At 40.3% G+C, this 16,898-nt stretch overlaps 1 protein-coding gene across 2 annotated transcripts in view; it reads left to right on the top strand.

Moving 5' to 3' along the window:
* Positions 1-16,425, top strand: part of FREM1 (FRAS1 related extracellular matrix 1) — a 60,224-nt gene extending 43,799 nt beyond the window's left edge. The window contains exons 28-36 of one of the 2 annotated variants that reach the window (XM_075726564.1): positions 416-488; positions 4,038-4,187; positions 5,360-5,598; positions 6,333-6,380; positions 6,654-6,836; positions 7,109-7,234; positions 7,944-8,059; positions 14,850-14,935; positions 16,226-16,425. In XM_075726564.1, coding sequence (XP_075582679.1) covers positions 416-488; positions 4,038-4,187; positions 5,360-5,598; positions 6,333-6,380; positions 6,654-6,836; positions 7,109-7,234; positions 7,944-8,059; positions 14,850-14,935; positions 16,226-16,425 — 1,221 coding nt within the window. The remainder of the gene's footprint in view (positions 1-415; positions 489-4,037; positions 4,188-5,359; positions 5,599-6,332; positions 6,381-6,653; positions 6,837-7,108; positions 7,235-7,943; positions 8,060-14,849; positions 14,936-16,225) is intronic. The other variant, XM_075726565.1, reaches the window with a different exon arrangement.
* The last annotated feature ends 473 nt before the right edge of the window (positions 16,426-16,898 follow it).

Genomic DNA, 16,898 nt, shown 5'->3' with positions numbered 1-16,898 from the left:
AGACCTCACAGAGGGCTACATGGGCAAACATGGCCAGGTTGCTGCTGCTTTTCCAGGATGTCATGATGTGCCTGTCCGGGAGCCAGGTATGGCCGGGTCCCCAGGCATGGTAAACAGCAGCGTTATCTGGTGCTGTCAAGTAGCAATTTGAGAGGGGACAAGGCAAAAGTTTAAGATGAGCAGATTTCTTTGATTATGAGATTTAAACCATAAGCAAAGACAGAATGACAGTTGCACATCACAACGTTTATTCTTTAGGCCTTTACCTTTTTTTTTCAGCCTAAGCACATGTATGAGTTGGCATGTCTTTTTGAGATTCCATAGAAAGGCACACAGTAGCTTCAGCACACAGCAGAATACAGTGGTTTGGTTAAATAGGTCACAGCACGGCATTTACTATTTGATTTCTTCTCAGGTCAATGAAATATCTGCTCTGCTGGGAAAGGACTTTACAGTGAATCCCTCCAAGCTTGTTCAGTTTGATCCAGGTATGGACCAGTGTACTGAATAATTGTGAAATTATTTCACTGATTTTGAAAGTGCAAACTCTCATTTTGGAGAGTGAAATCTATTATGTATGTGTAACTAGAGGAGCTGAACAAGATTAAAGACACTTGGGCTCATTTTCTGGAAGTGCAGTGGGCTTGCTTTGTGAATCAGTATCCTTATTACTTAGGACAAAATGGCGTATGGTCCCTTTACATCAGTTAAAATATCAAAAGTACTGAAATGATGTCTCCTAATCTCCTCACAGCTAGGCTGGGGAGGACCCACCCTGAGCTGAGCTGTGAGATTAAAGATTTGACCAGGATGCTGGTCAAATTTAGACAAAATTGAGTACAACTTAAGTTATGCAAGGTATCCATGACCAGAAAGGTGCAAAAGAACCTGAAAATTGTCAAACCTCATCTCTGCTTGCACTGTAATCATAACAGCAGTCTGACCTTGGCTGAGGCTGTAAATAGAAAGAAATTATAGTAACTGTATTATCAAGAGGAGCTTGACTTTTTTTTTTCCTGGGGGAGAATCAATAGTAAAAGTGAATACAAATATGAAGATACGGAAAAAAGCTTCCTCTGTTCTGCACAATTTATTAGTATTATGCTTTGGGTATCTCCCTGGGTCTAGCGAAAAAACAGTCCAGGTGAGAGTTTCACAATCTACCATTCAGAAACTTAGCTTCACCTGAAAAACTTGGGTTTGCCCATATAAGTAGATTTTCTGGGAATGAAAACCCATTTGCTATCATAATCACCTCCTTTGCATACGCAAATCCGAGGTTTTTTGGAACACATCCTGTTGGCATAGTCCAGGATTTATTTGAGTTTAGGAAATGGAGTCCACATAGGCCTCCCAGGATGTTGCCTGCAATGCCAGCAGAGGTTATCCCAAGACTGCCAGCAGTAAGATTTCAATGGCAGAAAGTCACAGTGACTACAGAAGAGACAAAATATATCATCTGTGAAAGGCTGAAATAGATGGCATGTGTTTGATGGTAAAAATTAGTCTAAGTGCTTGCCTGCATTTGAAAAACAGATATGGGGAATGTAATAAGTCAGTTCCAGCTGAAGCCTGAGGATTTTTACTTTAGGACTTAAGCTTTTTCTTTTGAAAACAAAGCATTGCATGCTACAGAGATTACGTAGCACTGCATCCCACGGATTAACTCATATATACACCAGGCTTGCTTGGCTATCCCACAGGAAAACTTGTAGCTTTAAGTTCAGTTAGAGTCACAAATCTATTTTGGAAATGTGCCACTACAGCCCATTTTGAGAAAGGCAAATTTTATGTAAAGGTGTAGAATGAGCAATGGCTAGTTAGTTTTCCGAGATGGATAAGGGAGGACACCCAGCAGACAGCAGTAAAAAAAAAAAAAAAAAAAAACTAGGCAGAAAGGTGGAATTGTGCCCTAATTTCCAGTGTTTCTGGAACACACATGAAACCTCTGAAACCAACGAGCCACTCTCTGAGATCCTTTATCATTAGATTTTTGTTTGTTTGTTTGTTTTAAATTAGAAGATGGAAGAAAGATTTGAGATATCAGCGTAAAAAGCCCTTCATACTGTGCTGCCCAGGATTCCAGCTCTCCTCTAACGTACTATGCAGTCAAACTTACCAGCCTCTGGACTGAAATGGCTAGAAATTGTTGCAAAGAGATTTTTCAGTGCAAGGCCCTTTACTACCATATTCCTTTTCTGCTGGTCCGTGCAGATTCTCCAAGCATGGGACAGTTTGGAGTTTCTGCTACTGTCTTTCTGAATATGGTGGTAAGCCACATGAAAATTAACTAGTGAACATGGACAGGAGAGATGCACACTGTTTCCCTTTTCTGGCTAGTTTCTCAGTTAAGCCAGCTGAGCTACCTCACACAGTCTTTTTTGGGTGGCTCTCTTCAAAAGCCCATTGCTTAGGCTTAACCTTAGGGAAGGACCCTCCAAACTATTATGTTCAAGGCATCAGTTTCTCAGTTCTAAATTCAAATTGTTTGGTAAGTATTAATTAGTAGTATTTATTAATTAGTAAGGCTGATATGCTATGTTTTTGTAAGGCTGACTACGTTAATTGACTGGACTGATTGGCACATTAGACTACAATCAACAAAATTGTAATGGAAAGGAGCAGAAGAAGACTGTATCCAAGTTTATGGGTCTGTTTGTACTGACAGCTTCTCTTGGCTAGAGGATTCATACTGGAAAGGAGCAAGGAAATAGGGGTTATGCAAAGTGTCATAAGGGTGTAGACATTTTTTTTGACAATGTTGCATATGTATCTTTGATATTCATTTTGTATGTTAGCACTGATTTTTTGATTGTCGTGATTTAACCCCAGTCGGCAACTAAGCACCAGACAGCCATTTGCTCGTGCTCCCCCCCAAAGTGGGATGGGGGAGAGAATTGGAAAAAAAGTAAAACCTGTGGGTTGAGATACAGGCAGTTTAATATGACAGCAGAGGAAGAGAAAGTAGTAGTAGTAGTAGTAGTAATAATAATAATAATAATGATAATAATGATAATAATAATAATAATAATAGAATATACAAAACACATGATGCACAATGCAATTGCTCACCACCTGTTGACTGAGCCAGCCCCTGAGCAACAATCACTGCCCCCAGCCAACTCCCCCCAGTTTATATACTGAGCATGATGTCATATGGTATGGAATAGCCCTTTGGCCTGTTTGGATCAACTGTCTTGGCTGTGCCCCCTCCCAGTTTCTTCTGTACCTGGCAGAGCATAGGAAGCTGCAAAAGTCCTTGACTAGTGTAAACACTACTTAGCAACAACTAAAACATCAGTGTGCTATCAATATTACTCTCATACTAAATCCAAAACACAGCACTATGTCAGCTACTAGGAAGAAAATTAATTCTATCCCAGCTGAAACAGGACAGTGATGCAGAAACAGTTCCCAAGATGTTTTGTTGACAGCAGTGTGTACATTGAGATCTGTTTCTGTCCTGCTGCCTCGGACTTTTCCTCAACAAATTTTGTAGCCTTTCAGGTAATAAGCAGCCTAATCCTTTATCTTGGAATGATCTTTTCTCATTCCCATAATGCAAGCCTGAAGTTACCCAGTAAAGGCAGGCAACCAAGTAAAAATTTTGTAACCAAGTATAGAATCTGCCTAAAAGGTTGTACTTGAATCTAACATAGTCTTTGATCCATTGCAGGTATTTTAAATAACTGTTCCATCTTTAAAATCAAGCTTTCCAGATAAACAGCACATGATCTATTTTGTCTTGAAAATTTCAGTGGAAGTCCTAAATCTAGGTATTGTAATGTAATTTCCCACATCTACAGCAGCTTTTTGTTACAGTGTATGCACTTGAACTGAATCATCATTACCCAGGAACAAATTCGAACTTAATGTTGTTTGGGAGAACAGCAGGAGTCCAGTCAGTTAGTAGGAGCACAATAGCATACACCAGCTACTCCATTCTAGCTGTAGACATGTTAATTAATATATTTCTTTGACACCCTGATTGATTGAAATAGCACTTAAAGAGTAATTAAAATGTTTATTTCTGTTAGGAATGTCAACCAAGATGTGGAATATAGCAATTACCTATGATGGATTAGAGGAAGATGATGAAGTCTTTGAAGTAGTTCTGAACTCCCCTGTGAATGCTGTTCTTGGCACCCGGACAAAAGCTGTAGTGAAAATTTTGGACTCAAAAGGAGGTATTCTCTTTTGATCTTCATCATTAAGAAGGTGGGACAATCTTGGCTGAGTAGCTACTTATTTTCAACCACAAGTTGTTCCTAACACTCACCTTCAGATCAAAATGCTTAATTTCTTTTTAGAGAAAACAGGCTTGACAGTTGCATACCCTTTATCCTCTCACACAATCATATTCATCCTCTTGGGAAACACAGCATGGAGAAAGCAACAAGTACAAAATGAGAAGGGTGCAAGGAAAGAAACCACTTTTCATAATAACACGAGTTCAGTTCTCATTTATTAAAGTGGGAAAAAATGTTTTTTAGGTCCATTAGCATTTTTTCCAGTTATTGTGTAACAGTTGCTATACACCTATAAAAAAGATTTATTTTCCTCTCAGAAAGAAACCTAACAACTAAACCCAGCTCTTAGAAATACATTTTCTAATGCTTAACAAACACAGTCCACAATGTTACAGCATGTAGCAATGATCATTACACAGTTTAGGCTTTTATGTCTGCATTATTATTGTGTTTTTCAGTGATCAAATGTGGTGTGCCTAAAATCGCACCAAAAAAGAAGCAACTGTAGAAAAATACAAATAACTAGCAAAACAGCTGAGTCCTCTGAAAGCTGAAGAGTGTTTTTTGTTCTGGTGCTTAGTGAAACAATATCTTAAATACCTATGTTGCAATGAATTAGGCTTCATTTTACAAAAAATCCTTTTAAAATTTCAGATCTGTTTTCTCTTTGACATTCATAATGTAAATCATGAGTTAATTGACACAACTAGTTTGTAGGAACAATAGTGTCCTGGATTTCTGTAGAGAAAATTGTCTGGGCATGATGGAAGTACCACCAATATTAGTTAAAGATATCTGTCTATCCATGACCAAAAAACCAGCATTCCAAACCCCAATCTATGCATGAAAACAGGTATTTTCAGCAGATGCTTGGTTGAAATTCTGATCTGTGGGTAGACAGATGCATTACGTATAAAAACATACATATACAGGTAGTAGTCGCACCAAACCCCACAAACGAAGATGAGTGAACAAACAGCAAATCAACCACATCAAGTGAAAGAATCATCTAACTTCTATGGACAAGCTGTTTATGGGCCCATGTCAATGTGACCAGTTATCTGCTCATGCAGTTACGACTGACCATCTGCCATTTTTTATGCTTTCAGGTCAGTGCAGCTATTCCCATTCTTCTGGCCAAAGCAAGCACGACTTCAGGGGGAGAGGCATGCTGTTTCCAGTTTCCCCGGGCTCCTCATCACCTCCCAAGCCTGGCAATGCTCCCTTGGAAGGGATCCCACTGCCTCCTTCCAAAGGGATGAGAGAGCACGGAGAGGACCGGTGGTGGGAACACAGCTTGGCAAATCAGTCAAGAACCAGGCTGAGAGTGACTGGAAATGGCAGAATAGTAAGACACTTCTATAGTGCAGGGATGGACTGATTTGTGAATTCATTGGGATTTGATATCTTCATTTAGTTGTCGTATTTTTGTAGTGATCCTACCTGACCATACAATAACCATAAACTACTTCAGTTTGCTTTGAGTCAGACCTAAGAGTTATTTAAAAATACGGGGTGTGTTTGGTGTGTGTGTGTGTGTGTGTGTTAAAAAAAATCCTGATTTTGAAAATCTGTGTATGCAAGAGACAAGGAAAAACAGTTGGGGGAGGAAACATGCATCAAGCAACTTGAGCAATTATGCAGCTTCTAATCTTGTATAAATTATGGGTCAGCTAGAAGAAAGAAGTCACTGGAGCCAGGCCAAGGTATAGAAGCTGTGCATCTGCTCCTGAAGTTGTAAAGCTGAAAATACCGTCAGCTTAAACAGGGAACAGTTACTTAAAACTTGCCCATTGCTTTTCCTGCTTAAGCTACATTAGTTTAACTAGGTGGTTTAGTAACATTACACTATTGTGATCTTACAAGTTAATGGAATCTGTTTATAAACACACTTGTAATGTGTGATTTTTAATGGCTGTTTTCAGACGTGATCAGTTTCCATTCTGAAAGAGAAAGAACTAACCCCAAGATATCTTCTGCATGATTTGTAACCTAGATCTTGTAGTAAATCCTGAATAAAGTCTTTTTGTTTCTATAATGCATGAATATGCCCATCTCATTCTGCTCTTCTACCTTTTCCAGGTTCATCCTTCATCTGTATTTAAAAATGGAACGGATGTGGTTTTCAAAGTAAGAGTATTATGCATATCGCTCAGACATTTCTGTGATTTCTTTCTGATTGTGTTCTTTGCAGGCTTTATCACTGCTAATAATTCATTATGACTAATACTTTATTTTTCTATGTATCTTTTTCTTTAGTGTCACTTCCCCTTGATTTGCAACAATTTGTATTATAATGCCTTTTTTTTTTTTTTTTGGTGGAGTTTAAGAGTTGCTTGTATGTGCTAACACTCTCTTTTCTCTCCTGTTCTGCTTGTGTGTGTGTGATACTGTAAAATGAAGTATCATGGGATGGTATCACTCAAAATAGAGGATGACACCTCATCAGCTAAAGCAAACAAGAAAGCTCAAGTGTCAGTAATTAACCAAGCACAGCCACAGATAAATGTTGTCTCCTCCAAGAACACAGAAATCCCACAAGCTGATAAGACAGAACTGGCATCTGAACCAAGCTCAAGACATCAGGTATGAAACCTTTTGTTTCACAGGCATTTTCACCATCTGTTTTCAGTCATGCTGTTTTCCAAAATGATTTAACACCTCTGAGATCTGCAGCCTAACCCTTCCCACTCCAAAGCTGAGTTTAACCAATACACAGATAAATTAACAACTCAGCCCTTGAAGAGTTTTCATGTCATAAAGTTTTAATATAAGATTTGTTTAATCTGTTTCACATAGCTTGTTTGTTTTGTGTAATTATTTTCCTTCAAATGTTCAAATGACATTTCTCTTTCCAGGACTTTTACTCTTTTCCAAAAGCCTGTACACCAGATTTAAAGGGTCTCTTGCATTATGAAGAAAGCACTCAAACGTTATTTCAGTGTGATGGGATAATATGGAAATTTTGGAATTCCCAAAGCAAGGTAAGAATGTTGCCATGAGCATGCATCTAAATCAGAGCATGGAGTCTATGATGAGTGAGATTCTCAAGCAAAGGACCTTCCTGTAACAACTATTGACTTGTACAGGGAATAAAAGAGTTGTCCAGAGTCAAGTTTACTGTCACTAGAAAAAAAGAATCCCAGAGACATGGTGGGGGCCTGATTCCTGGGGTTGTCTTTCCTCTCTGTCACCCATAGGTGCTCCTGGACGAACCCTGCGAGCCCTGATGTCTTGGTGCTTGTGGGGACGTGGGCAAGAGACAGTCAGTGAATGAAATCTCTGAAAGAATGAGCTGGAGTTAGTAAAATTAGCTCACTTTGGTATTCTGTAAACATACAACCCCTCCACCACATAAGATGTCATGCTGAATTTTATTGCACTGTATTCCCTATAGAGACTGCAGCAGACAATAAATGGTATCCAAACTACTGTGGTCTCTTAAGAGGGTTTTTGGAACTGAAACCTCATGTCACCTTTAAAGCTACTTACTATAAATTGTAGGCTCTGCTAGCAGGCATTTATTTCCTTACGTCTTTAAGCAATGCTGTAGCTTTATTGATACACACCAAAGTTCAATTTAATTCTGGGGAGGCCATATGCAGTACCTCCAGCCTTCAGTGTGAGGATTAGAACACAGACCTAGATCATTGTAAGCAGGAGTGTGTCTTGCCTTTTCCTCTTTTATTTTAGGAGGTAAGCATGAAGAAATGTCCCTCCGGATGGAGTCGTCATGAGGGCAGCTGCTACCTCCTAGTAGTGAATCACAAGGTCACCTGGAACACTGCTGCTCGGGCTTGCAGAGAACAGTAAGAGACTTCTCCAACTGAATGTGTTTGCTGTGCATTGCCGTTGCCCTGAGCTGAATGCTGCTCTCAAGGCAGAGTTCATTCGGATAAGCCCCACTTTGGTTGTGCTGCACAACTCCCCCAAAAATAGAACAAGCCCTGGGATTCAGACCCAGTGAACAATAGAAGTATTATTAGTCTCATAAAGTTTCAGGTGGTGATGCTACCTTATTCACAACATGAATTCCCAAAGCTGTCCATATGCAGTGAGGATGCTTTCCTAATGGGAAAGTTAGTCTGGGAGAAGAGAAATACAGCAAAGACTCAGTCTTTCATCCTCTCTGACCCACCACTTCCTTGGCTCTACCTTCACTTGATATAGCAACAGTGCAACATTGCCACCTCCTGTGTGCCTCACCATATTCTTCTGAAGATGCAGCTCTTCAGATTCTGTAACTACTTGAAAACTTTAATGTTCAATTTAACAGTAAATGTCTGACTTCTAAGGATAAATAAAAGCTAATAAATAATAATAATAGTTGTCCCAAAGTAGGAGACTAATAGAAAATCCACCACTTTTCCTCCTTGGAGGCCTGCTTTGCGATTTTGGTTTTAGGAGTGATAGCTTAGGACTGGAAGAAATGCTAGCCATGGTAACATGGAGCTTGCCCTGGGATCACACATATTCTGTACCTTGTGTTGAATTGTGAGCACCAGGTTGAAGACGAAGGTGAACAATAGGATGGGCTTTAACAGACCTCCCCTTTACTCCACGAAATGAAAACTGAAACAGGGATGAGTTGGAGATGAAAGAAACAGAATATATTCAGTAAGTGGTTGAAGGACATGCAGGAAACATGGACAAGCATGCATAACAAACCCTGATTCATTCTACTCAGTCATGCCAGATTATGTCATCTTGGCAACACAAAAAAGGGAAATCTTAGTTCTAATACCTCCCAGCTGATGGAAGTTACTTTCCTAAAATGTAAATGTTACCTGCTCTTGTGAGCTCACCACAAATTGCACATTGCTAATTGGTTTACTTAAAATTTCAGCTCCTGAAATGGTTTTCTACCACCTGCTTTTATTCTCTTATTTATTCAAAGCAAGATGCAAGTTGTGAATTCCCCCCCCCCGCCCAAAGGCTTCAACATTTAATTGATCCCTTGGGAACACATGCCACTCTTCTGGGAGGTGTTCCCCATTTCCTAAAAAAGTGTGCTCCTGGTGACCCACGTTATTTGTAGGTGGTAACTTCTTGCTGAAGGCTATAGTGTACAATATAGAAGCTAAACTGAATAACAGTAAATTAATGACAATGTTAAACACCTACACAAAAACTCAAGGCATATCGCTGAATCCACAAGCAAATGAATCCTAGGGCAGTGATGATTCAATTAATGTCAGACTACCACAGACTAAGGAAGCTTTATCCTTGTAAATGGAGTACTCCTGGCTTCCATCTGGAACTGATTTACAAAAGTAAGACCCCAGGCACATGCTTAAAAGTGGTACAAGAAGATAGCTTAATAAATTTTATTTTGTGCTTTTGCCCAGCTCCCCACTGGCAATCACCACTGCCACCAATTGTGGTATTTCTGTTATTAATACTTCTACTGTTGACATTTAAATAGCTGATATTTCCAACAAACAAACAAAATCAGCATGGAGGTCAATCCTCAGTTTTTTAAGGAATCATTAACATTAGACATTAAATGAAAATACTAGAACTGACTTTCAATAAATCAGCCAATTTCACTGAAAAATAATAATTTTATTATGACAAAAAATGGCACCATTTTAAACTTCTATTCAATTTTCTTGCTACATGTTTTCTATTATATAGAACACGAAAAAAGCAGAAGCATTTTTAAAGTTGTTTCAGTAACAGTCTCCAACTAACCAACCTCCTGATCTCTTAGAGAAAACACTGTTATCCTGAGACAATGGACTTGAGACCAATCTATTCCATCAAAGCAATGCTATCAATTTGTTGCAGAAGCAATTGCTGTCTGGTTGTAACTACATGTACATGGGCTTATGCAAACCTATTTGGGCTTCTAATGAGCTATGACTTACATTGCATCCATTTGTTGCAGGTGGCCTACCAACCTTTTCTTCAGTTTCCATGTGCAGGGATAGAAGCAGACACAAAAATGTGCTTGACTTGACGCAAGTTGCCGTATGCCACGGTGATAGTGTGGGTGGAAAAAATCTCAGCTAATTGCCATGAAAATCTTGCACCATTTCTAACTCTTCTCCAATACATTGGAGAGAAGTTTGTTTAAGAACTCTTTTCCCTAGCTTTGCTTTGTATGCATGAAGAGGCCCCTGGCAACATGAAGAGAAGCATCTGGGGGATATTACGGCTGAGTGATCCCCCAGCAGCCTGATTTAGCAGCAATTTCGGTGATTTATGTTACAGTTCTTGTTTATCCCATAGGAACATGTCCTCCCCAAGGGTCAGTGCAGCCAGGCTGACTCGTGTGTGAGATGGTTTCACTGCTGCCATTGAAGGGACTCTCCACTGGATAGACAGAACCACAGTTGCGTGTTTTGCTGTGTTAGTCAGATTACACCTTCATCTTCTTGGAGGTGAATGTTTTCTTAAAGCCTAAATATGGTCAGATTTCACATCCTTTTCTGCCAGCTTTGTAAGGCAGGGGCTGTTATTTTGTTCGGTGTTTGTATATTAGCAGCATGTGGCCTCAGTCCTCGGGAATCACAGTGTTGTGGTTTAACCTGGCAGGCAGCTAAACACCACACAGACATTTGCTCACTCCTCCCCCCTTCCCAGTGGGATGGGGGAGAGAATTGGGGAAAAAAAGAGTAAAATTCGTGGGTTGAGATAAAGGCAGTTTAATAGGACAGAAAAGGAAGGGATGATAATAATAATAATATACAAAACAAGTGACGCACAATGCAATTTCTCACCACCCACTGACCAACACTCAACCAGTCCCTGAGCAGCAATCGCTGTCCCCTGGCCAACTCCCCCTAGTTTATATACTGAGCATGATGTCACATGGTATGGAATAGCCCCTTGGCCAGTTTGGATCAACTGTCTTGGCTGTGCCTCCTCCCAGCTTCTTGCGCACCTGGCAGAGCATGGGAAGCTGAAAAGTCCTTGACTAACATAAGCGGTACTGAGCAACAACTAAAACATCAGTGTGTTATCAGCATTATTGTCATACTAAATCCAAAACACAGCACTATGTCAGCTACTAGGAAGAAAATTAACTCTATCCCAGCCAAAACCAGGACACAGAACCAGATCTAAAATACATAAACCAAACACAGAACCACATCTAAAATAATAGCTTAGATCCTTCATGATGGCTCAGTGTTGCCTAGTGCAAAGCAGGATGGACCCTGCTGCCCTCCTCTCCTAATGCGGTGCTAGTTCTGTAAGTGACTGCATCATAAGCAACACTGGACACCTACTTCAAGGCACCAGGATTACTCCCTAGGTGATCAAATGAAAGCCTGGGATAAGCAGAGCCTCTCATTCACTCCCCACCTTCCCTGTCAGTATAGGACATGGATTTACTACAGCAGTTCAACTTAAATGTCTGTGCTGTGGAGACCTTCATAGCTAGTCAAGTGTGCTTTTGCTGAAGTTAAATTTATCACAATGGTACAAAGCTCCTTTAAATGCATTGGATAATTTAATGTAAAATCAGCAAAGTCTTTGTGCTGTTTTGCATATAATACTTCAAGATCAATGGCTCCCCAAAATATTTCTTTAGTTTGGGCAACTGCTCTAAGATGACAGATGCTCTTGACTTGATAGCAAAAATTTTAAAGCACACAGGAATAAGTTCAAATGGACTTGTTTAGCACAGAAACCAGTGATGTGTGGGGTGTGGGTTGTTTGGTTTTTTTTTTTTTTTCCCCAATACGGCATTATGACCTCTTCTCTAGAGTAATTTAAATTAGGAAGTGTTAGATTTACATAACTCCATAAATAACATTATCTTGTCATTTCCTGTGTCTGGCGCTCTGCCTAGAGGTACCATTAGTAATATTATCGTAAGTGGTATGTTCCTTCAGGACTGTTCTCATTTCCCTACAATACATCAAACCCCCTGACTAGGTGTAACAATTAGAACGGTTGTTCTGTCTTCAGTCATGTGTGTTTCTCAGGCTGTATTTAGAAAGCACTCCTATGGAGAAAAGATTAGATAACGTTATAATTATTGCAGTGCTTTCCTTTCACAGTGCTGAAGTCTCTCCCTGGTACTCAGATTGAAGTAAAAGTCTGAAACTGTTATTGCTCAGACCACCCCTGTATGTCATAAATGATATAGCAGTTACTGATACACTTCGATGCTTTTTGTTTTCACATGTTCTAAAACAATTAAAACAACAGGAGTAAGCTATGCTTACTTAAAGTAAATGATGTAGTTCCAGGGCTTTGATTGTCCTTAAGCAGAAGCCAGATAAAATGCTGTGGGTTTGTTCTTGCTCAGCTAGTAGCAATACCACAGAGACTGCTGCCCAAATCTCTTCTTAGCCCCAAGTTTGGTCACTGGCCAACCACAGTGACTGTGAGGGGGAATGGCATCCTGCCGCTGAATCAGTTACCTTGGGAGGACACCCTGAATTAACTGAGCTTGCTTTCCTGGACCTTTTTTCTGAGGATGGAGACGGAGTACAAAACTTTCCAAGAGCTTTTGTCAGTGTAACAACTTTGTTCCTGGTTCACTGCAGATTCGGTGCCTGGCAGATGGGCCCAGAGGTGTGGAAGTATGTCACCCTGGGGACACACCATGCATGAAACTTTACGATGATGAGAAGCACAGTCAAAGCCTCTGTGGGAGCTTCACTGGGTGAAGTTTTGGTAGCCTGTACCAGAAGTGGGTGCACAATTCTGACCCCTACCAGACAGCTGCTAACCACTGTGTGCTGGTACAGTCTGCCATTCTCAAAGTCACGATCAACGTTTCTGAGGCCATCCTGCCACACCTCTACCTGAGGAGACTGTACACAGATGCCAACGAGATCCTTTACACTTTCTCTGGCAGACCCTGAACTTAAGGGGCCCTTGATGGGACTCACGTTACTGTGCGGTGCTTGGTCTAGGGCAGCCATGATTACACAGACTGTGAGGGCTAACACTCAGCTGTCCTGCAGGCCTTGGTGGATCCACCGTGCAAAGCCGAGCAGAGGGCAAATCCCCTGCTGCTTTGGTTGCTGCAGGGATAATGGAGAAGGCCTTTGCAGCAGGAGCATCCCATCAGCATGACAATGAATTTGTTCCATACCATGCCCCTGTATGCCCAGATAAAGGAATGGCCCAGATTTTGTGCAGTAGGGACTGTGCAGAATATTGTGGGCTACTACTTTGAATTCCTCCTAATGTATAAGTTGCCTGTCTTGTGTGGCGTTATAACATGGCGTCCACGCGATCAGTACTCTTAGAAGAGATATAAGGCAGCAAACAGGAATGGAGCTCCAGGCATGGGTCTCTAACTGGGCAGCAGGCTTGGTGGGCTTGCACCCCAAGATCTGTTCATGGCCTCCATAGTGGATGTAAGTCTGCCACGCCACCCCTGAGGTCTGCTTCTTGTCCCAGCTCTTAAAGAAGAGAGTCTTTACCTCCTTTGGAGCAATACTGACCTTCTGTTTCTGTTACCTGGCAACAGTCATGAAATTAGCAAAATCGTCATAATGCCATTGACTTTTTCTGCTGCTAGAAAAGTTTTTGGCTCTCTTAAACACGTTTTGATGAGCTGTGTTGTTTGCTTGGGCCCTATCAAGCATCACCCAGGATGTTCTCGGAGGCTAAAGGGGTTGGCATCACTGTTAGACTGAGTTGCAGTCAGAAATATGGGACAACAGAAATGGCAGAGGCTCAGCATCGGAAGGAAGGCAACAGCAGATGTGACAGAATGGTGACATGATATCAAGGCAGGCAAAAAGATGGGTAACTAAGAAAGCGGAGCCACTGATGGCTAGCAGTTCCTGGTAAATGTGAAGGATGCCATTTGTCTCCTGATGCTTCAGGATTTAGCCTGATCTCTAAATGGCTTGAGAACAGCCTGCTGGTGCTTTGCATGCTTGGTACTAGTTGGAAAACTTCACAGTGGCAAGGCCACTCAGTGGCTAGGGTTTGGAAGTCCTCCTTTGGGGTTGGCATACTTTAAATACAAACACAGAGCAGAGCTTATGCATTGGCTTCATTCTGAAATAGTCTGGTTAATACACACAACTGCTCTCTGGTTTGAACTAAATGCGTACTCATTGCAGACAACCCAACATTACCTCTCAGAACCACTCTAAGCCAGACCCCTAAATTACAGGCACTTAGTTCTGTTTTGAAACATGGCCAAGATTTTAACTGTGTTATTCAAAGCTTTCATTTTGTCAGAACAAGATTTTAAAAAGATATAGTCTGCCTTACTACCAAATGGGTGAAGCTGTATCTTTCACTGGCTTGGATTTTAGTGTGGGCAGATTGTTATTTTAAACAAAGGAATGTATCAACGATTGTGTCAATGGTTTAAAACACAGTTTATGAGTATGAGGTACACATTTCCTGTATACACTTCTTTCAGTTGCCCAGCTGATTTAATTTTTCTGTTAGAAATATCAGACTAGGACTTTGGTCCCTCTCCAAGTAATCCAGAATTTTAAGACTTTATCTTCGTGTAATTATTCTTTCATGCCAGTAAGTAGTGGTTTTCCTGTGAAACATTAGTTATATGCTTTATACTAGAATCAGTGCCCCTTGTTGATAAGTTGACGGGAGATGTCTGTCACTCTGTGGAATGCTAATTACTCTGTCCTCTCTCCTTGAGCCTAGATACCTGGGGAGTCTAGCAAGTGTGGCTAATGAACAACACATGCAGTGGCTGTGGGACTTCAGTGGGAGGAAGCCCTTTTGGATAGGCAAGTACATCAGGATTCATGCATCCGAGCATTACAGTTCCTGTGCACCTTGGAAAGCAGAAACTGCTGCGTCAGATCCAGCCCAGTTTTCAAATGTTGCATTGTCCTCAACTTTCTGCTGCTTTTATTATTTCAGAGCAAGGCATTAAACTGAAAGCCAAAATTTACCTGGCCAATTTTATAAGTCTTTATCAAAAAGAAGAGTTTATCATGTTATCTATTGCTGGGTTGTTTTTGCCTTGAAACTTTTCCCATTTTAATAATAGCTGGGAAAATAAGTTCTAGTGGAGCTCCTACTCTTTTGTTTCTCTCACCTTTCTTTTGACTGTTACTTTATTTATCTCTAATTTACCTTTTTTTTAACTTTGCTTTAAATAATTACTTATCTTACTGCTAATTCAGTGGTGTCATCTTGTATCAGAAATCTTGTGAATTAATTAGATGATCAATTAAATAAGATTTCATCACATCATTTTAGATTTAGCTGTCTATTTCTTACTATGCAACTTTCATTTAATGAGAAATGGGAAGAACTGAGATGGGCTTTCTCTACCTCCTGATCCCTTTCTGTGAACAACTGCCTTAGCGCATGGACCAGTGCTATTGCCGCCTTCTAACCTGTCTTGCTTCTGGTATACTGTCCACATTTTATGTTCTTTTTTCCAATTGTGAACTGCCATTTTCAGCTCTTAGTAATTTTCTGAGATTGATTTATTAGCTATACTAAATTAACTTTAAAAACTACAGTTAGTTTGGGATTATGTTTAATAGTATCATGATTCTGACAGGTCATGTCTGAAAATATGCCACCCATGGTGGTCTTAGTAACTCAGAGGCTAAGTGAAAAGACATGTTTTACTCTGTGTTAATTAGCACAACCTAATTTTACAACTGTTAATTTCAACAGTGTAAACAAGGTCGAAAAAGATCTGTAGGATTTTATTTTCAGGAGGCATCCAAAGGCTTCTGAGGCTGCGCAAACTTGAGTACAACATTCTGCTTGGCATCTTAAGTATCAAAAGAGAAACCTGGGAGGTGATAGATGGAAACAGAGAAAACATTTTAGATAGGCAATAATAAGGAAAAGTACATTTCCCTTATTCAGATGGTACTAATTGCCTTATGAAATACTAGATTTTATTTTACTTGTATTCTTCCAGATGTTTTTTTTCTCTCTCAGGACAATATTGTACGCATTTTTTAACAAAGGGATAGAACAATATGCTTCTGTTGGCATCAGGCTACAGAAATTATAAACATCACTGATTTGGCCTTACCAATTTCACACAGGCTTGAATGACCAAGTCAATCCTGGACATTGGGAGTGGAACGGAGGAGAACCTGTAACATACGTAAACTGGAGAAGAGGCTCCTACCACTTTCCAAAGAGAGGAAGAAACTGTGCATTGGTGCAGAAGCGAGGAAAATGGCAAGCAACTGACTGCAGGAAGGTCAAACGGAACAGCTATATATGTTCAAGAAAGCTGTAAAGAATGGAGGATCCCTGTGAAAGCATGTGGACATTCATGTTGTTTCAGTTTTCTTTATCTGCAGACATGTGAGAGTATGCAGTTACAAAACTGTCCTAATTATCAGCAAGGTTTATTTTATATGCTGCCAGAGGTGCAGATGCATTGGACCCTAACTACGGAATAGAGGTCAGTTGCAGAGATTAAGTCCAGGTTAAGGTTGTGAACTCTCCCCAAAGACTTTGTTCTGTCACTTATATGTATTTTTACACCAAAGAGCTAGGCCTGAAGGCTTCAATCACATTTCTGTGTAAAAATACCTACTTTTTTTTTAAAAAAAGAAAGTAGTACATCAGTTGATTTGCTTCACTCTTAAGGAAGGGCTGTGAATTGGCTGTTGTTTTAATTCGTTTGCAATAAAAACTATTTTTACCCTGCAGTTACAAAATGAGGAAGACTGCTTGGGGTGGAAATGAAGGCGGGCTGTGCTGGCT

Source organism: Pelecanus crispus, chromosome Z, assembly GCF_030463565.1.
Source record: "Pelecanus crispus isolate bPelCri1 chromosome Z, bPelCri1.pri, whole genome shotgun sequence".
NCBI lineage: Eukaryota > Metazoa > Chordata > Aves > Pelecaniformes > Pelecanidae > Pelecanus > Pelecanus crispus.
This window is presented reverse-complemented; position numbering and strand designations above follow the sequence as displayed.